Genomic DNA, 17,793 nt, shown 5'->3' on the forward strand with positions numbered 1-17,793 from the left:
ATACCTCGTCGATTTAATGACAGTGAGATAACATAGGAACTGCAAAATCAATTATTTGATGATACGAATAATACGACGATGGTAATTACAAGCTGAAATATATATATATATATACAGGGTGTTTCATTTTAAATGATATGGCCGATTATCTCGCGAATCGATGATTTTATTGAAAAATTTTTCGAACGAAAGTTGCATAGCTTGAAGGGGGACACATGATGGAAATGTGGACTTGACCTTGAGTGACCTTGTTAAAATCAGATCAAGGTCATTAATGTTTTTTTAAATGGAAACCCCTATTTTTTATTACATATTCTTGTAGCTTATCTCGAAAGCTTTCCAAAACACTATAATAAAGTTACTTTTCGTTAAGTACTTTCCGAGTTATGGAGCTTGAAAGTTACAGTACCGCCGGCGTTATCCATGTATCTCATGTGTTAATCGGCCAGACCAATGATCGGTCTTGCCTTAGCTAGCTGAATCAATCCCGGTCTTTCCTTAGTTGGCCGGATCAGTCCCGGTCTTGCCTTAATCGGTCGGATCAGTGATCGATCTTGCCTTATAACTTAATAAGTACTTAATGAAAAGTAACTTTATTATAGTGTTTTGAAAAGCTCTCGAGATAAGCTATAAGAATATGAAATAAAAAAAGGGTTTCCATTTAAAAAAACATTAATGACCTTGACTTGATTTTAACAAGGTCACTCAAGGTCAAGTCCACATTTCCATTATGTGTCCTCCTTCAAGCTATGCAACTTCCATTCGAAAAATTTTTCAATAAAATTATCGATTCGCGAGATAATCGACCATATTACTTAAAATAAAACACTCTTTTATATATATATATATATATATATATATATAAATAATCAGGTCACTGCCTTCTTCTCCATTTTCTCCTCCTTTTTTTTTTAATTAAAAAGTTCTCCACCGATTCTGAGAGTGCAAAGAACGGAAGACACCCTATATATTTGCAGTCTTGGGAGCAATGCCAACCCCCGACTTAAGATATGCCGATAACTTGAGCATCGGTGAAAATTGAATCCCACGGTAAAGTCGTGTTTCCACAAATCATAGGAATGGGCGTCTTGGGTAAATTGTTCTTCGAAACTTTCGGGACCTTCTGACATATCTCTCTCCTCCTTCCGCGCCCGTCTTTTTCATAAAAATGTAATTTTAAATATAGTTCCAACTGTAGCTTAGATTAACGCGACAGAATCGAACAATATGGACGGTATTTAATTCCATAATTCTTTTTATATTCACAATTTTGATTAATTATCTGATTGTAGAAACATAACTATGTCAAGAAATGGAAAATAATGCTCTTCAGTATAGATATAAATTAAGATGAAATTGATCTCTGAACCTTACGTTGCGATCAAAATGAACAATGAAAGGAAGCGAGTTTAATCATCATATCCAGCAATCTCCGTCTGTCGATCATTCGGTGTCCGATTGACTGAGCAAAATCTTGATTCGCTTTACGATATTAAGAGCGAGTTTGATGCTGCGAGTCCCTTTATTTCGACAGCACGATGTCTCGCAGTAAACGGATTTGTCCGTCAGTCTATTGAACACGCGCGTCGAGGCTTCATCCGAGCCAGGCACGAGGAGTTAAGCTCCCTTTCATGTGGATAATTGACTTACGTCGATCAAATTAGTATAATGCCGCATAGCTATGGACATAGCGGGGACATTATGCGATACGTGATACGCACAAATCGTTAATTTACTCCGATTTCAATCCGAGAATAATTTAGAATATTCCTTAATGTAAATGTGTCCAGAATAGATGCGCGATTTGCAAATGATGTTAATTACGTTAGCCATATCAACATAAATCATTTCTATTTCAAACAATGTAAATTGGCGTGCAGAATTATTTAAAATGAAGTTTCCCATTTTCCAGTAATACTATTTATATACCGTAATTATCGAGGACGTGATGTACAAATATTCGGATCGATTAATGAATAAATCATCGAGGTGACGATTAGTCGCTGTTAAACTGAAGAAGAAACAAATACGTTCTGCGAATAGATGAATGTCAATTGAGTAACAGCGACGTAGAACGCGAGATGAAGATTGATGTATCGTAGATTCCACGCCTGATTAATCCCGATGAGAGACTGCTTGAACTTAAGATTTAGACATGCGTTCTCCCGCGACGACTTGACGAGCGCGGTTTGTTTAAAGTAGAGGCGATATCTTACGAGGCACGCATTTCGGAACGGGTTCGTCCCAACCGTCAGCGGTGCAAGTCGCTATCTTGTGACCCTTCAGTTTACGGCCCGACTCGCACGAGTACACAATCTGCAGAGTACCGTCCTGAAGAACTCTCTCTCTCACGGTTCCCCACTCCGGTGGCCGCACAGCACAATCGCTGAGGATCCCTGAAAGCGAGGAAAACAGGCTTTACGATCGTATCGCGAATAATGCATAAGCTATAAACACTAGAAGCTGCGATGGCACGCTGAATTGGCACTTGGATGGAAATTTTGACGTGCCATTAAACCTCCCACGTTTCCGAAAGTCCAATCCAGCAATATTTAGTCAGATTAAACATATATTAAATTTTGTATATCATATATTGTATACATAATAATTATATATAGTGGGAGAATTGCGAATACCGGTAAACGCGAACGATATTATTGCAATATATATTATATACTAGAGAAATGATAATCTCTCATTTCTTACATCCAATTCCAATGGTAGTCCGATATACGCTTACAATTAATGTTGTAGTATAACAATAAGTGATCATAGAATGCACACGCTGTTTAAGGTAAATACCATTACATGTTTTCGATAATTTTAAGAAGAGAATGAGGAATTGCGAATACCTACGGGAAAAGTTAAAGCCGATTATATTTATTAATTATAAAAGCCTTTATTCAAAGGACATTAGCTGTAAACTACACTAATTAACATTTACATATCATTTTGATGTAAACTAATTTTGAACAAAAAACAAAACCGATTCGGCATTGCTCTCCGCGTGGCGGCTGGTATCTAATTCCAAACGGCAAGGATTTTGTTTTTTATTTATAATTATACATATATTGATGACATATAAATGTTAATTATTGTAGTTTAAAGCCAAATAATTCTTTTAAATAAGAACTTTTATTGATAATGGTCAGTTTTACTTGACTTTTTCCTTGAGTGTTCATAGTTACGTCACTCTACTCTACTCTAGATTAATATTTGCATATAACTGTACATAGAAATATTTTATAAATGTTTTTCCTGTATACAGGGTGTTTCCAAATTAAATAAAGAACTTACGAAATTTGAATAAAATTTGTTTAGATAGTAAATGAAATCATTTGCTTAGAGAAAATAAATATTTATTCGATTTAAAAAAATAAACAATAAGAATCTTATTTATAGACCGTACAATGTAAGAAACACAATTAATAATAGAAATTCACCAGCCTATACCGGTCGAAGCTAGATCTTTTAATACTTTAAATAATTCAATGTGAATTATATATACATATACTTGCATATATAACATATTTGTAATCTTTCCCCAAACTGCGCACCGAATTGGTTTTCCGGACTTATAAGCGCAATTAAACTATTGGAATAATATCACGAATTAAATTAAATCGACAAGCAATTCTTAAATAATTTTGATGTACAATCAAGCATCATATTAGCAAGATGTTACTGTGCTGAAAAATTGTAAATAAATTTATTATGAAAAATATTATCTTGAAAAATACTACCTAAACTTAAAAAAATAATATTTAAAAAAATTAAGTGTAATTTTTTTTAATTAAACACATACTATTTACTGTAAATGGTACTATCTAAACAAATATTCATTCAAGTTTTATGAATTTTTTTTAGTATACATGTTCAATATTATAAATCACGGTTTACTATTACAAAATTAAAATCTACTTGTGCTTTCACGTGCACGTACATTCCATCAGTATCGCACGATCGTAGCACACAATAAGTACCGTACACCCTGACAATGCACGTACTCCGGCAGTAAGTCCTGCGACGAGAAAGAGGGAAAGACGTGTGTCAAGCACGTGGGGGATCTCGCGGTCGCGCAGGCACAGTGTGACGCGGGATTAAAATTGAATAATTCCGCGGCAATATAATATACGGTCACGTCGTGATGTCTGGCGTGTGCGGTGCACTTCCGCCGCAAAAATTTCACCGTAGGACCCATCGGCCGCATGGCGATGCGATGGATGTCAACGAGATGAACGTGGCTGGTAAAATAAATCGTCCTGGGAACGTGAGTCGCGAAAACGAATGACTTTCGTTTTATTCGCGCGAGGAAACCATTTCGAACCTATTGAGAACTACCTTGGTATCTATGACGATTTCCCAGCCGATTCTTTTTTTTTTTATAAAAATTGAAATTTTAGCGGTTTTTTAACTATAAAAGCTCATTTTAGTTACGATCTAACGCACAAAGAGTTTTATATGATTCCGTTTTTGCAGATGTAAACGGTAAAAAGCGTCCGTTTTATTGCGCTTTAACAGAATTTTCACGTTTATTCTCGGCAACAAATCTCTGGTACAGATTAAAAATTCTCAGTAAAAGGAACATAAATTTTCAAACGGCTGGTCTCTCCCTTTAAAGTATTTCTTCTGGCTCCCCTTCTGTTGTCGGGCCTTTCATACAGTCTATCAACCAGTGATAAAACGACCAGTAGTAAAACTTGGGACAACTTGCGGTTTACCTCTCTTTCTCTCTCTTTCTCTCTCTCTCTCTCTCTCTCTCTCTCCCGCTATTACAAAATACATCGTAAATTGTTGTGAACATACTGCCAACGTACCAGCGTCAAAATTCTAATTTTCTCTCGTATATATATTTAAGTTTCCTTATTAATTTGTCCCTTCCAAGAGCAGTCGCTTTTGATGAACGCGGCAATAAGCAAATTCTTAAACGAATGACCTAAATCTCGATTCAAGCTGAAATTTGAATCAATTGAATTAAATTGTACGGTTTTCATCTTCTCTTAAGAAGCTTAGATGCGACTGTGCGATGTAAATCGGACACTTCATTAAATAAAGAGCGCACAAATTCCGTTTCCAAGGTACGTTGAAGTATTCAACGCGTAATATCCTCCGTTTCGGACCTCTCATTCAAGAGTCTCTCTTCTCTTTTCTCCAAACGCGTTTTATCGCGCGGGTGATCCAGCGCTGTCGAAACGTTAACTTTTACAAGGGTTACAAGACATGACGCGGCTTTCCGTGAGATTAAACGAAGAATTAAACGCTTAATTAAAGTAACTCGCGGGCCCCAATTTATGTAATTGACTGAACGGCGAGTGAGTCAGTTTGCCTACCGCGCGTTTATATAGGAACCGGTGAATATAATTCTAGTCACTCGAGATTATTGGCTTACCTCTCTCTGATAAATCAAAGACTACATAAAGCCGACAGTCACTAGATCAGCGAATATGTCCGTTCTTCGAACCAAGTCGGAGCTCCAATGGAATTTTACGTTTGATAATCTTTCGCACCTTTCGAACGTTTTGACATACAAGCGAAGAAATAAAATGCCGAGAACGGACATGATATAAGAGCGCTGCGGGAAAATGATTCATCGTTCCTATTCGTGCCCAAATTAACTCGCTCCCTTCGACGTGGACGTATCGTTAGTCGTAACACACAGGAACGGTCAGGAACTATGAATCGCAATTTACGTATCGATTCTTCCTTTCGCTTACTTGGTACGTTTTTCATTCCTTTCTCCTTTCCTTTTTCTTTTTTCTTCACGTCTATACCCATTGGTCCGCCACGCCAAGTATTGATCTTTCCTCCCGAAACATCCTTTAGTATAGAGCTTCCTTCGAGTAGCTCTCGGTGCGCGTATGTGCAAACGACGTGCGATCAATGATCTCGACTCCTCCGGTGTCAACGACTTTGACAGCGCGCCACGCGAGGTAAAGGACGGTTAGTCACGCGCGTCCATTAAGACCCCGCCACGATCGAAATCGCAGATTCGATGTGTCTACCTCTTAACGACCCACCTCGGTGGCGATCTCGCCTACCATCCGGCTCGTCATGCTTCCCGAACACAATCGTTGCGGATGTCGGGAGGAAAAGAAAGCCCATCGAGACGTTCCGGCATAGAAACGCGCGCCGGATATGCTTAAATAAAAAATCGACGCCCCAACGTGCCTTGGGAAAATTTTATCAAATACACTCTTTATATTCTGAATATTCGGCCGCTGAATAATACGAGAGCGACCGGAAGGAAGTGCTCTTTATTCGCAAAACGTATATAGGAACGTCTGTTCGGAGATGTAAAATGCGAAAAATCCTACGATTCGCATAAACGATTTCATTTTTTTCTTTTCACTTCAACAATGTAAAAAATGTGGGAATAGATTTGATACTATGCGGTATTTATGTATAAATTCTCGTCGTGTTGATGTTGATAAACCAACATATATACCAATACGATATGGATTAAATTCACCATGGATTTTAAATGTATACCATGGTTTTTAAATTCGCACCCCTATTAGGACATATTGGTGTTGATTAATATCCAAACATGGTAAGAATTATATAAGCACTGCTTGGTGTTAAATCCACACCTATATTTTTTAGAATAAAAGTATTTGCCTTGTATTTTGAAATTTTCTTGTACACGGTGATATCGACGACCAGACGTACACCTGTAGAATTATAATTTCTTTATTCATCCATATCTTCTGTGATTTTTAGTTCTTTTTGCTTTTTACATTCAGAATCTCCGCTTTCTCTTTCTTCAATGCCCAAATATATATTTATCTCGTTTTAAATGCAAACACTTTTGCATTTAAAGCAACACGAATAAATCCTTTTGTCATGTATATAAAATGTTATGGAGATAAATAAGAGAGGCTGCGGTGCCTAGGGACATGTATATACCTTGGGATTAATATGTAATTATTATTTTTGTTAACAATAACGAGATTTTTAATGTTGGCAGCTCAGTCATTAATTTAGTTGAAAAGTAATATAACTGAGCAGTCAACATTAAAAATCTCATTATTGTTAAAAAAATAACGAATGTGTCCCACGGTACAACATGTTAAGTAGTCTCCCCTAAGGGATGCGCACACGTGTACTCGTACTTTTTATATTCATCGAGGTACTTGCTTCGATAAATAAAAACAAAAACGTTTACCGCATATTTTATTTACATAACCCGTACGCTTAAGAACCTGATGCGGTTCACGGAGGAAAAGTAGTTAATTTTCGTAGCCTGCTCGCATAAAAATCGATCTCCGTCTACTTTGCAGTGGTCTCCTCTGAATCGCCGTTCCACGGTCGTTCGCGAAAGTATCGCGAGAATAAGAGGAAGAAAAAAAATTTTAAAAGTAGAAAAAGAATACCTCCCCCGTCTCGGCGTCTAAATTATTCGCGGCTTCCGTAAACAGCGGTCTTTTTTTTTTCTCTTTCGAGGTAGATGGGCTTCCGACGACGAAGAGAGGATATCGGTCACGTCGATTTATTTGCGGCGCGCACCTTCTCGCGCCTCGGACCGGACTGACGTCCTCGGTCGGGCAATCTCGCCGCAACAGGAACAACGTTTTCCCATTTGGCAGTCCGAAACCGAAGACACCGCGCGACGACGTCGTGTTCCTTCCTCCGTGAATTTTTCACCCGATAAATCTGTCGTCACCAGGTTCCGCGCTACGCGGGAATAAGTAATGACATTCGCGCGAGGAGGAGCACCGGAGAGGCTTCTTTCCAGTCTCCACAACTGTCTCGCTTATACGCCGAGAACTGCGAGCCTAAGTTTCGCGCTTTAATGCCATGGATTTTCTATAGCACTTTCCACGGACCTCCCGATATCTCTTAAACTTCGGCAATTATGCAGGAGACGGTTCTATAAAGAAATGTCCCGCGCTATACCGCGATAAATAGTTTCGCGTCTTCTTTCCTTTTTATTCACATATTTAACGCGACGTGAAATTTTGAAAGTAACTTTACAGAATCCTAAAGTCTTCTCTGGACGATCTATTATTCGTTCGCGCCAGACTTCAAGAGAACAGAATTCCATTTGTGTCGTTTTATTATGCATTTTGCGATTTTCTCATAATTACTCGACACACAAGGTTAAACAGAATTGTCTATTCTGAATTAATTAATAGTAATTCAAATACAAATTATACATTATTCAAAATAGAGCTTTAGGCTCGTGCGATTATTAATGTCACGGCACACGCGTCGCCATCTCATTATATACATAATTTCTCTCCTGCTCTAACATATGCTCTCTATTAATCCCGGGTCTGTAATCTTTTTTGGCATAAGCAAAATTTCACTCTCAAATTTTTAACTTTTATTAAATATAGATTTTAATAATAAACAAATAGAAGGACTCTTTATACAAAAATAAAAATAATAAATAAAGGGCGAAGTAAGAGTCAATACATAAAAATTATAGTCCGAAAATTGGTAAAACATGAAAGATTGAGTCAGTCTGAATATAAAATATAAGATAACATTTAATTAAATAAATTGAGAAACACATAACATTTAATTAAATAATCAGATTCCGAAGAGACTCTGACCACGAATGGCATGTGAACGGCGTAGATTGATACATCCGATTAGTATTTAATATGCGTTTTTTGCGTGAACTTTTTGTATATCAAATTCTTGTAAAATTGTATCTGAAGAGGGCTCAATCGCGTAGCCGAAACTTGTAATGTGTTTCTCAATTTATTTAATTAAATGTTATGTGTTTCTCAATTTATTTAATTAAATGTTATCTTACATTTTATATTCAGACTGACTCAATCTTTCATGTTTTACCAATTTTCGGACTATAATTTTTATGTATTGACTCTTACTTCGCCCTTTATTTATTATTTTTAAATTGACATATTATAGATTTTAATATTTCAGTTAAAAAAAATATTTGGTAATGTAACAGAGATGTTAAAAAGTATAACTCTAAATTTTTTTAAAACCTAAAACAGTAAAAGGATTCAACAAAAAGAAACCTAAATTGCAGACGAAAGGAATAAAAATATGATTACACTACATACAGAAAAATGTCGCTTTTGCTAAGAAAAGGTGATTACTCAATTTATCTTCTTCCTTTCAAGTAATTTTTAACAAAGAACATTTTCTTGATAATATAATCTTAAAATATGCTTATATTATAAACAAAAAAACTCAATATGTATTCAAAATTCACTTTCTATTTATTTCCTTTGAAGAATATTATAAAATTGATCGATGAAGCAACTTTATATAATAAGCAAATCGAATTTGTTTTAATGTAATAATCTTGGTTGAAGTATGTTAAACTTATTAAGATTCAGAATATTTTTTGAATAAATATGATGCTTGTGATAAATTTTATGATAAAATTTCGGACTTTTTAAACACTCGTAAGAAATAATTATTATAATTTGCGTACACAATATGTATTTTTTTGTGCGTAAGGTTCATAATTTCTTAAATGCGTATTAAAATTCAGATTTTATTCCTTTATGTTTAAAAAAGAAAGAGCTGATGGAAAGAAACCGTAATTTTTCTCCGGTACGGAGAAGTTCCTATCAGTACGTCCGATCTTCACGACGACCGTCAGTCGTGAGATGGATCTCGCTCGGGTGGGGAGGGAGATGAGGAAGAGAACGATACAGTTTCGCGTATATCATACGAAAAGAGACTTTTTCCTGAAACGACGACGACGTCTACTCTTCCGCGCCAGAAACTGCTTTTAAGACGGCACGAAGTTTTCCCCGCTACGAGGCGGGCACTGACACAGTTCTATCGAATTACTTATCGAAGCCGCATAAGGCTGCTCGACTTGCGTCGTTCATCACGATGAATGCGAGCAGAGTACACGACGATCGGTTCGTAGGCAACCGACTTGCATATCAAGTTCGCGTACCGCGTACCGTTCGCCGCTTATTATAACGGATATTAGCAACCGCAAAAGCAACGTCTCGTTCGTTTCGCGTCGCGAAGTCACGTCTTCGTATGAGCGATTTAAACATTCCGACAGACCGTTCCCGGATCCTGTAATCTGAACACCTCGATAATCGCCCGATCAATTTCTATTTTATCCAGTTCACAGTATATTATAATAACCGCCTTCCGACACTCGCTGCGTGAAGACGTCGATTATTCCTGAAATTATCCATCGCTGCGAAAAGCAATAAACAACCTTCCTATCATCGGGGATCATTCAGATTACGATGGAGGAAATATAAAAGAGAAACAAACTGCGCGTCGCGGTGATTACAGAGTACAGACGATCGAAGAGATCTGCGCTAGCAATGGGGATTTGAATCCTACTCCTCAAGTTTTCAAACAATTTGATCGTATAAAGACTCGAATTGCTTGAAATATTATCGAGGAGCTGGGAAGTTCTGAAATTCTTGAGAGTCTCAAATACCAAGAAAATCTTTTCTTGGAAAAGTGTTTGCATATCTAAAATATTTGAAATACTTGCAAATAAAATTCGTTCGTATTGAATAAAAAAATTATAATAATAGCATAAAATTATGAAAGAATAGATACATTTTCAATATCTTGAAGACTTTCGAGACTTGAAAATGAAATTGTTATTCGTATCCGTTAAATAAAAAAATTAATATAACGTAAAGTTATAAAAGAAGAGATTATATTTTTTAAATCTTGAAGACTTTCGAGACTTTGAAAGTTTCAATTACTATCAGTTTGAGACTTGGCTATCTGTCGAAGAGACTTCTTTATAGAACTGTCTCCTGCATAATTACGGAAATTTAAGAGACATCTAAAACGTTCAATATATTTGAAAATAAAATTGTTATTCGTATCGGTTAAACATAAAGTTTAATATAATAATGTAAAGTTATAAAAGAAGAAATATATTTTCAAAATGTTGAAGACTTTTAAGACTTTAAAAGTTTTGATTAGTCAGTTCGAGATTTCCGCATGTATTCAAAGAGATCCGTTACTTACATCCTGCCACATCTGATAATTCTGTATTAGAAACTAAGTCACTATTAAGTTATAGGGCTCTGAGGAAACAGGCGAGACGATAGTCGGCTACGGTAAGAGGAAGCTGGCTTGGATTTCTCGTTACACATAGTGTTCACGAAACACCACGATAAGAGATGGTAAATGGAAAATAAGCGCTAAAGTAAGTCTACGACGGAATGAAAACCGGATCGGATCTGAACTGTAGTTCTGATTAATAATCGCCCGGAGTCATCGGCGATTTAAAAAATCAGTCTGTGATTGTAACTTCGAGTCGACGTAATTCCACGGTTAATTCCAATCTTCGACACGCTACGATGCACGCGAACTGTGAAATATAATTTCTATTATTGATGTTACTTTATAATAATGTTATCACATTTTTTATACATTTGTAACTGTGACGACGCCTTTTTATACGTGTTAAAATTTTAAAGAGATTTTGACGGAAAGGTGGAAATAAAGGATCAAAATACAATGCCGTGATTTAATTATCGAATTTCACGTAAATACGGAAAATGTCAAAAAATAAATAACAAATGAAATATCGTTATGTGCAAAAAATCGCTAGATGCGCGTATTCGCATAAAATCGAACAACAAACTATTGTTGACAGCAATAAATATACTATGTCAGTATTGTTAAAAACGTTTTATTGCGCGCGACGGATCACAAAACGCGAATCCTCAGAAAATCGTACAACCTTTCTGCGAAATACGGACGACGAAATGCGAATTTTACTATACAATAAATTTAGCGAATGTCGTCGGGGTACGGAAATTAATTAATACCGTTTCATGTACGGTCATAAATAACGTAAGGTGTTCGGGCTATTATCATCCGGTGGCCGCGCGGGTAGTTCGAATTTCTGATATAAATTGGCGACTCTCTCTTCGCGAACAATAGTGGCCTAAAGCGTTTTCGTGTTCGGTATTTGTGTTCGGGCAACAATGTAAAAGGGCTTCAGTGAAAATGAAATACGTGTGTACGTCGGGATACCGAAAGTGCACGCATCCATCCGGGTTGTTGGTGCATGCATATGGAAATGCACCTCACAGTACTCGCGCATGTACTTGCATATATATGCATTACCACATTGGTTTGTTCAATTGCAAAGTCATAAAATCATGCACCGATCAAAAATGCAGATTTAATTAGCAAGTACAAACAAGAATTCAAGTAAACTCAGTCGCAATTGGGAATCTTGAGTTAAAAGCGAAAATTGTTAATTACTGTGCCAACCGCTATCTCTGTATTTAAAAATAACTTTTTATAATTATTCCTTTTCGTGCGTGATTACATGCTGATTAAAACTTCATAACGTTTCTGACGTTTCAAAATAAATAAAATAAAAAAAACCTTATTTAGTATAAATGAAAAAATTCTTCATCAATTTTCAAAGCATGTTCTATGCGCATTTTCCATTTTTTGTATTTTTCATGGTTTTTTGTGATTTTCACGGGAATGAAGATGACTTTTCAAGAGAATAGAACATTTTTTTCTCATATAATTCAAAAATCGTCAAAATACATATGACATTGTATCTATCTCTATACGTTATTCCTAAATAAAGCTTAATCTTTTTGGATAGATGGTACATATATAAACAAAAATATAAAAGATTAATAGGAAATTTTTTTCTAAAATGGTATAGATACAAATTTATTTCTAGCTGACGAGACTCTTCTCGCAATAACATTCTGAAGAATTTACACCGCTGGTGATCGCACCGACCGCGTCGCCGCGAGGTCAGATCTAATCGTAGACAAAACGGGGGATCGGATTTCGAGAGAGATACTTACCGACGTACCGCAGACACGCGTGCAATTACCCGCCAGTTCCAGCGTGATTTATCGCCCGTACGTTTTCGCTAAAGCAAACAGGGCGTGCACGCGCACGGCCGAGTTACAAAACTCATTAGCATACGTAATGGACGCGGAATTGTGCGCAAAAATGGGCTAGAATTGAGGCAAATTCGAATAAAAATGCCAGCTAGGTCAATTTGCGGGTATCCGGGTATGCGCAAATTGTACGGCCCACGCTGTCCGGTTCTCCTGTTAACTGCGGGGCATGCTTTATCCATTCGATCGCTCTACAAGCATTTTGGATTCTGCATGTATTCCATCGACTGGTAATTCGACTCTGGGTGAAAAATAACGGGTTAATGGGCGGCGCCGATGTCAAGTACGTAATAACATAGGAATCGCGAAAACGATCACTGATAATCATACCGACTTCAATAAGGAATAGGCGAAAGAGAGAGTAAAAGTAAGTCGTCGCGAAGTTATCTCGTTGGCGATTTCCTTGCGATTATTACAAATCTATTGAATCTTAAACTATTGATACGTTCATCCCTTTTGCCGGATACTTTTGCGATAATTATTTTCCAACTTCTTTCCATAATTGAATAACATAGTCATAAAACTTGTATCTTTCCAAGTTTCTACTTGAGAGTTTAATGGGAAAAGCATCGTTATTATCTTAATGTTTTATTGCCGTTTTTATCGCAGAAGAGATTCAATAAAAAGATACACTTTAAAAATGAAACTGTAGCAAAAAACATCGAATTTTTAAATAGGATCTTCGTTTCTGTTCTTGCTCGTTTCGTGAACATTCGGTAAACTGGGCGTTCTTACAGAGTTCTCATTTCTTTCAGAGTTGGGAAGTATCGCGTTATTATTTTCGTTACTTTTTTTCGATAACGATCATTACTTTTTTCTGTCTGTAACGGTAACGGTAATGTAACGTCGTTACATTTTTACAGCAGTTATTTTAATCTCTTATTCTCTTTATAATTATTCAATAGATTGCATCATTTTTATAATTGACTAGAAATATTTTATAATAAAATACTGAAAATCTGTAGTGTACATGAAATTTTTAATAAAATCTGCGTTTATAAATTACAATCGAATTTCCTATAAAGATAATCATGTATTAAAAAATAAAAACATTAATATAAAGAATTATCGAAGATTTATTAAATATAAGTTTAATGTAAAAAAAAATTGTTATAAGATTAACTCAGAATTTTAAGTTTCAACATTGATTTTCACAATTATAATATTGATTATTAAATAACGTAATTTTTAAATCTAATATCTTATACTTTAGTATATCATAAAAAGTAACGAAAAAGTAACGATAAAAGTAACGCGCGTTAGTTTCTAAAACTTGTAACGAGTTATTTTTTTTACAAAAAGTAACGGTATAATAGCAGCACGTTACTTTTATCAAATATAACGTTTTCAACCCTGATTTCTTTTGCGTGTCGCGAGAGGATTTTCTTCCACTTCCGATTTTCTCGGCCCGATAATCGCGAGTAAAGAGGCGCTTAAGGAAACCGACGGAAGAGAGACACGTGAGTCTTTCGAGACAAAAGTCTTCTAGCCTTAAGGATTGCGAACGGTGCTTTGAGTTTGCAAAGCCCGCCGCTCGATGCAGTCGATGTCGGGTAGGAGAGAAACTGCTATGACAGTAGGAAACAGCGAAGCGGAATTTGGGGAATGGAGTCCGCCTGGAGCAGCCGGTCCATGGAAGGAACCAATGTACCGTGAGAAAGCGAACCCAGTTGAAACGACAGAAATGCCGATGGTGATTCCGGGGGTGAAACGACGACGGGCGACATGCGGGATGCTGCGGGAAAACGCTGATCGGTGGAAGATCTTTCGCGTATAAACGAACATTTTTACTCTAACTCTTGCCTGTATAATTATCGTTTGCAAATTAATGAAAGAATAATAGAAAGACTCTCGCAGAAGAAAACGTATTGGTTTCCAAGATATCGGTAGAGAGTTACGTCGTAATTGAAGGAAGAATGGCGGAATAATTGGCAGTACCGTAAATGACAAAGAACGCGGAAAAGCGATGATATATAGAATATCGCGCGGTTCTTTGACGAATTAAAAGCTAATTTTCTCTCCAACTGCAACGCCAAGGTACCAATTGTTCTCGCTTCGATGAAACGACGGAAGAATTAAGTCCGCTCCCCGTTCTCTTATATTTTTCCTCGAAAGTTCGCGACCTATCTCGACCATCCTCCGAAATAACGGATTCCATTTCGGTGCGTGTCCGCTCGCGAGCGGAGGAGAAGGCCCGGAAAAGCCGCGCGGAAAAATTTAATAAATCCTCTCCGCGTCTCAATTCCATCCGGAGCTGAGACTCGTTCGAAGTTAAGTTTCTCTGTCTCTCGCGATCTCTCTCCTACGAGACGCCCGCGTCCGCTCTCGACCCTCGTCCGCTAATAGCGACAAGTTACTTCTGACCCGTCAGCGGGGCAGACCCTTGCCTCTATATTTAGACCAGGTCGAACTACCAGAACGGCGAGAAAACAGAAAAGAAAGCACAGAAGCGCGAAGATGCGGCGCGATGCGACGCGGCATCGAGAGAAGATGAGAGAGACGGGGACGCGAGGAAAGGACCGTTTCGAGACGACGATATCTCGACGTCGAAAGAAATCGGATTATGTCCTCCGTGGACACTCGCGACTTCTGGCTTGCAGCTGCGTTACGAAGGCGATCGCAAAAACGCCGTCATACTCAAAGAGCCCGCTACTGCATCTTTGCTGTCCTCTCGACGCTCGACAATAACGCGGAGACAAAAAGTCTGTCAACTCCTCGATGAATTCGGAGCCGAACTCCCCCGGCAACTTTAAAGCTACCACAAGAGGATGCGACGATTTTCGATGATTAAACGTCAAAGCCGCGAGATGACAAAATATTACATTTTAGCTTCAAATTGATTTTACTTTGAAATTTATCCAAATTCGTGATTTTATTGAAAATGTTAAAGACGAAAAAAAAAATATCGATGCTTTTATTCTAACGGACATCGAACTGAGCGAAGAATTAATGGACGAAGGCCGATGTTGTATTGTAGGACATCGCGGACTCGTGTGGTTTATATTCGTTGCTTCGCGTATACGAGAATCGGCGGTGGTAAGGTCGACGCTGTATATTACAGTCAGACAATATGCGGCAAGAAAAAGAACAGCAAATTTATGAACGCGAGTTGAACACGACGCAGAAGCGTATTTAACGATTCATGAAACGTTTTTGTTCCTATTTCTGGAGTTTAATTTCTATACGGGTCCTTCGTCGGTAAAAGGCTTCGATATAGAATGTATGTTTCCGCGGGCAAAGTGCAATAAAATTCACATCATCAATTTATTAATACTTTCGTATATATATTTTTTAAATTTATATTTTCACCAACATTTCCAATCAAAAAATCAAAAGAGAAAGAGAGAGAAATGTGTGTGTAAAATATAACTTTTATTATTATATTCTATGAATCGAATTCGCTACTTTTTCCATTGTAAACTCGATAGTTACGTAAATAGCTATTTGTTTTTTTATTTATTTTATTTTTTATACAAAATCATTCTGCGCGCGTCAAATACGCCTGTTATATTGTATTTGTATATGTTCATTTTGATGAATCTGCAAGTGACGTTTAATTGGAATTTGGGCTCGCCGTTTCATTTCCGTTATGCTGGTTGACTGTAATTGATAACAATCAAATAACGTCGAACAGCAATTGCGAAAATTTAATTTTATGCAAACGTGAGATAAAGTCTTCTTCAATATCCTGAGTTTCCTTGAACGTTCAGTGAATAAAGCGCGAAGAGTTATTCTCAGTTATTACTAATACAATTTGTACTTCATTTGAAAGCGAAGAATGTACTTCTTTGAAACTATCGGCTAAAAAATTTACTTTCCTTTACTTTCTTACACGAGTTTTTCTTTAAATATGTAACATTTAAGAAACGATCTTTATCAAATAATAATTTAATAATAATTTAATAATGATTAAATTTTTCTGGTACGTTTAACCCGATAAATTTGAACTACAGCAACATTATGATAATATTAATAATTTCCTACTCAACAACATAAATGTAGGTAATATAAACACATGTTGTACATAATAATTACATTGAGAAAATCATAATATTGATGTCATATTGTTGCTCGACGTTTACCAGGAATCAATCTTTTTCTGATATTCTAAACTTGACTGCGCTTTCTCAGGACATGACAATAATCTTCACAATGCCACGAGAGGTGCGTGATTAGAACTCAAGGTGTTAAGGATTCCTTCAGTTAATAGGCATTTCTGACGTATCTCGCAACTTACCCAGCACCGTCGAGAGGAGTATCAAACAAACCGCCAAGCCACTCATCTTCGCTGATGGATCTGTTGTCTCGTACAACACCAGCTCGCTTCAATCTCGTATCGACGATACTTTAACGTTCCCGCTATTTCATGCTTTATCAGCCCACTTAGTGCAGAAAGGAAAAAACCCGGATTTCTTCTCAATCTTTTTCCTGTTTTTTTTTTTTAGATTACTGCTCGCCTTGTCTCCCTACTGATTTCACACGAGTCATTAGATAAGGCATTGGACAAAGATAAAACGTTTATACGCAGATTTTTGTGTATAGTTATTTCGACGACATAAATTTGGGCGTTTCTTTTTATAGCATCGTAACGGTGAAGGAGAGTTGAATGTCCGCTAACGCGTATTTCCGAAGTCTATTTTTCGAGAAGTAAGTAAGAACCCAGCAAATGCAAACTAACGGTAACATTACATTATTGCTATAATTTAATTCCTTCTCAACAACTAAATATAACACATATTGTATGTAACAGTTATATTACTGAATGGAAAATTATAAGATAATTGATGTAATATTACTATTAGTTGGCAAATGCAAACTAACAGTAACATTACATTACTGCTATAAATTAATTCCTACTCAACAGTACAAATATAATATAACACATATTGTGTGTGTACTCCGCATAAAAAAATGTACACCCAGAGAA

At 36.7% G+C, this 17,793-nt stretch overlaps 1 protein-coding gene across 1 annotated transcript in view; it reads right to left on the reverse strand.

Moving 5' to 3' along the window:
• Positions 1 to 17,262, reverse strand: part of LOC108724852 (fibrillin-1) — a 48,021-nt gene extending 30,759 nt beyond the window's left edge. The window contains exons 1-2 of the mRNA XM_018451518.1: positions 17,104 to 17,262; positions 2,217 to 2,396 (exon numbers count right to left, since the gene is read on the reverse strand). Coding sequence (XP_018307020.1) covers positions 2,217 to 2,396; positions 17,104 to 17,149 — 226 coding nt within the window. The 5' untranslated portion in view covers positions 17,150 to 17,262. The remainder of the gene's footprint in view (positions 1 to 2,216; positions 2,397 to 17,103) is intronic.
• Between the last annotated feature and the right edge of the window lie 531 nt (positions 17,263 to 17,793).

Source organism: Mycetomoellerius zeteki, unplaced genomic scaffold (genome assembly GCF_001594055.1).
Source record: "Mycetomoellerius zeteki isolate Tzet28-1 unplaced genomic scaffold, Tzet1.0 scaffold311, whole genome shotgun sequence".
NCBI lineage: Eukaryota > Metazoa > Arthropoda > Insecta > Hymenoptera > Formicidae > Mycetomoellerius > Mycetomoellerius zeteki.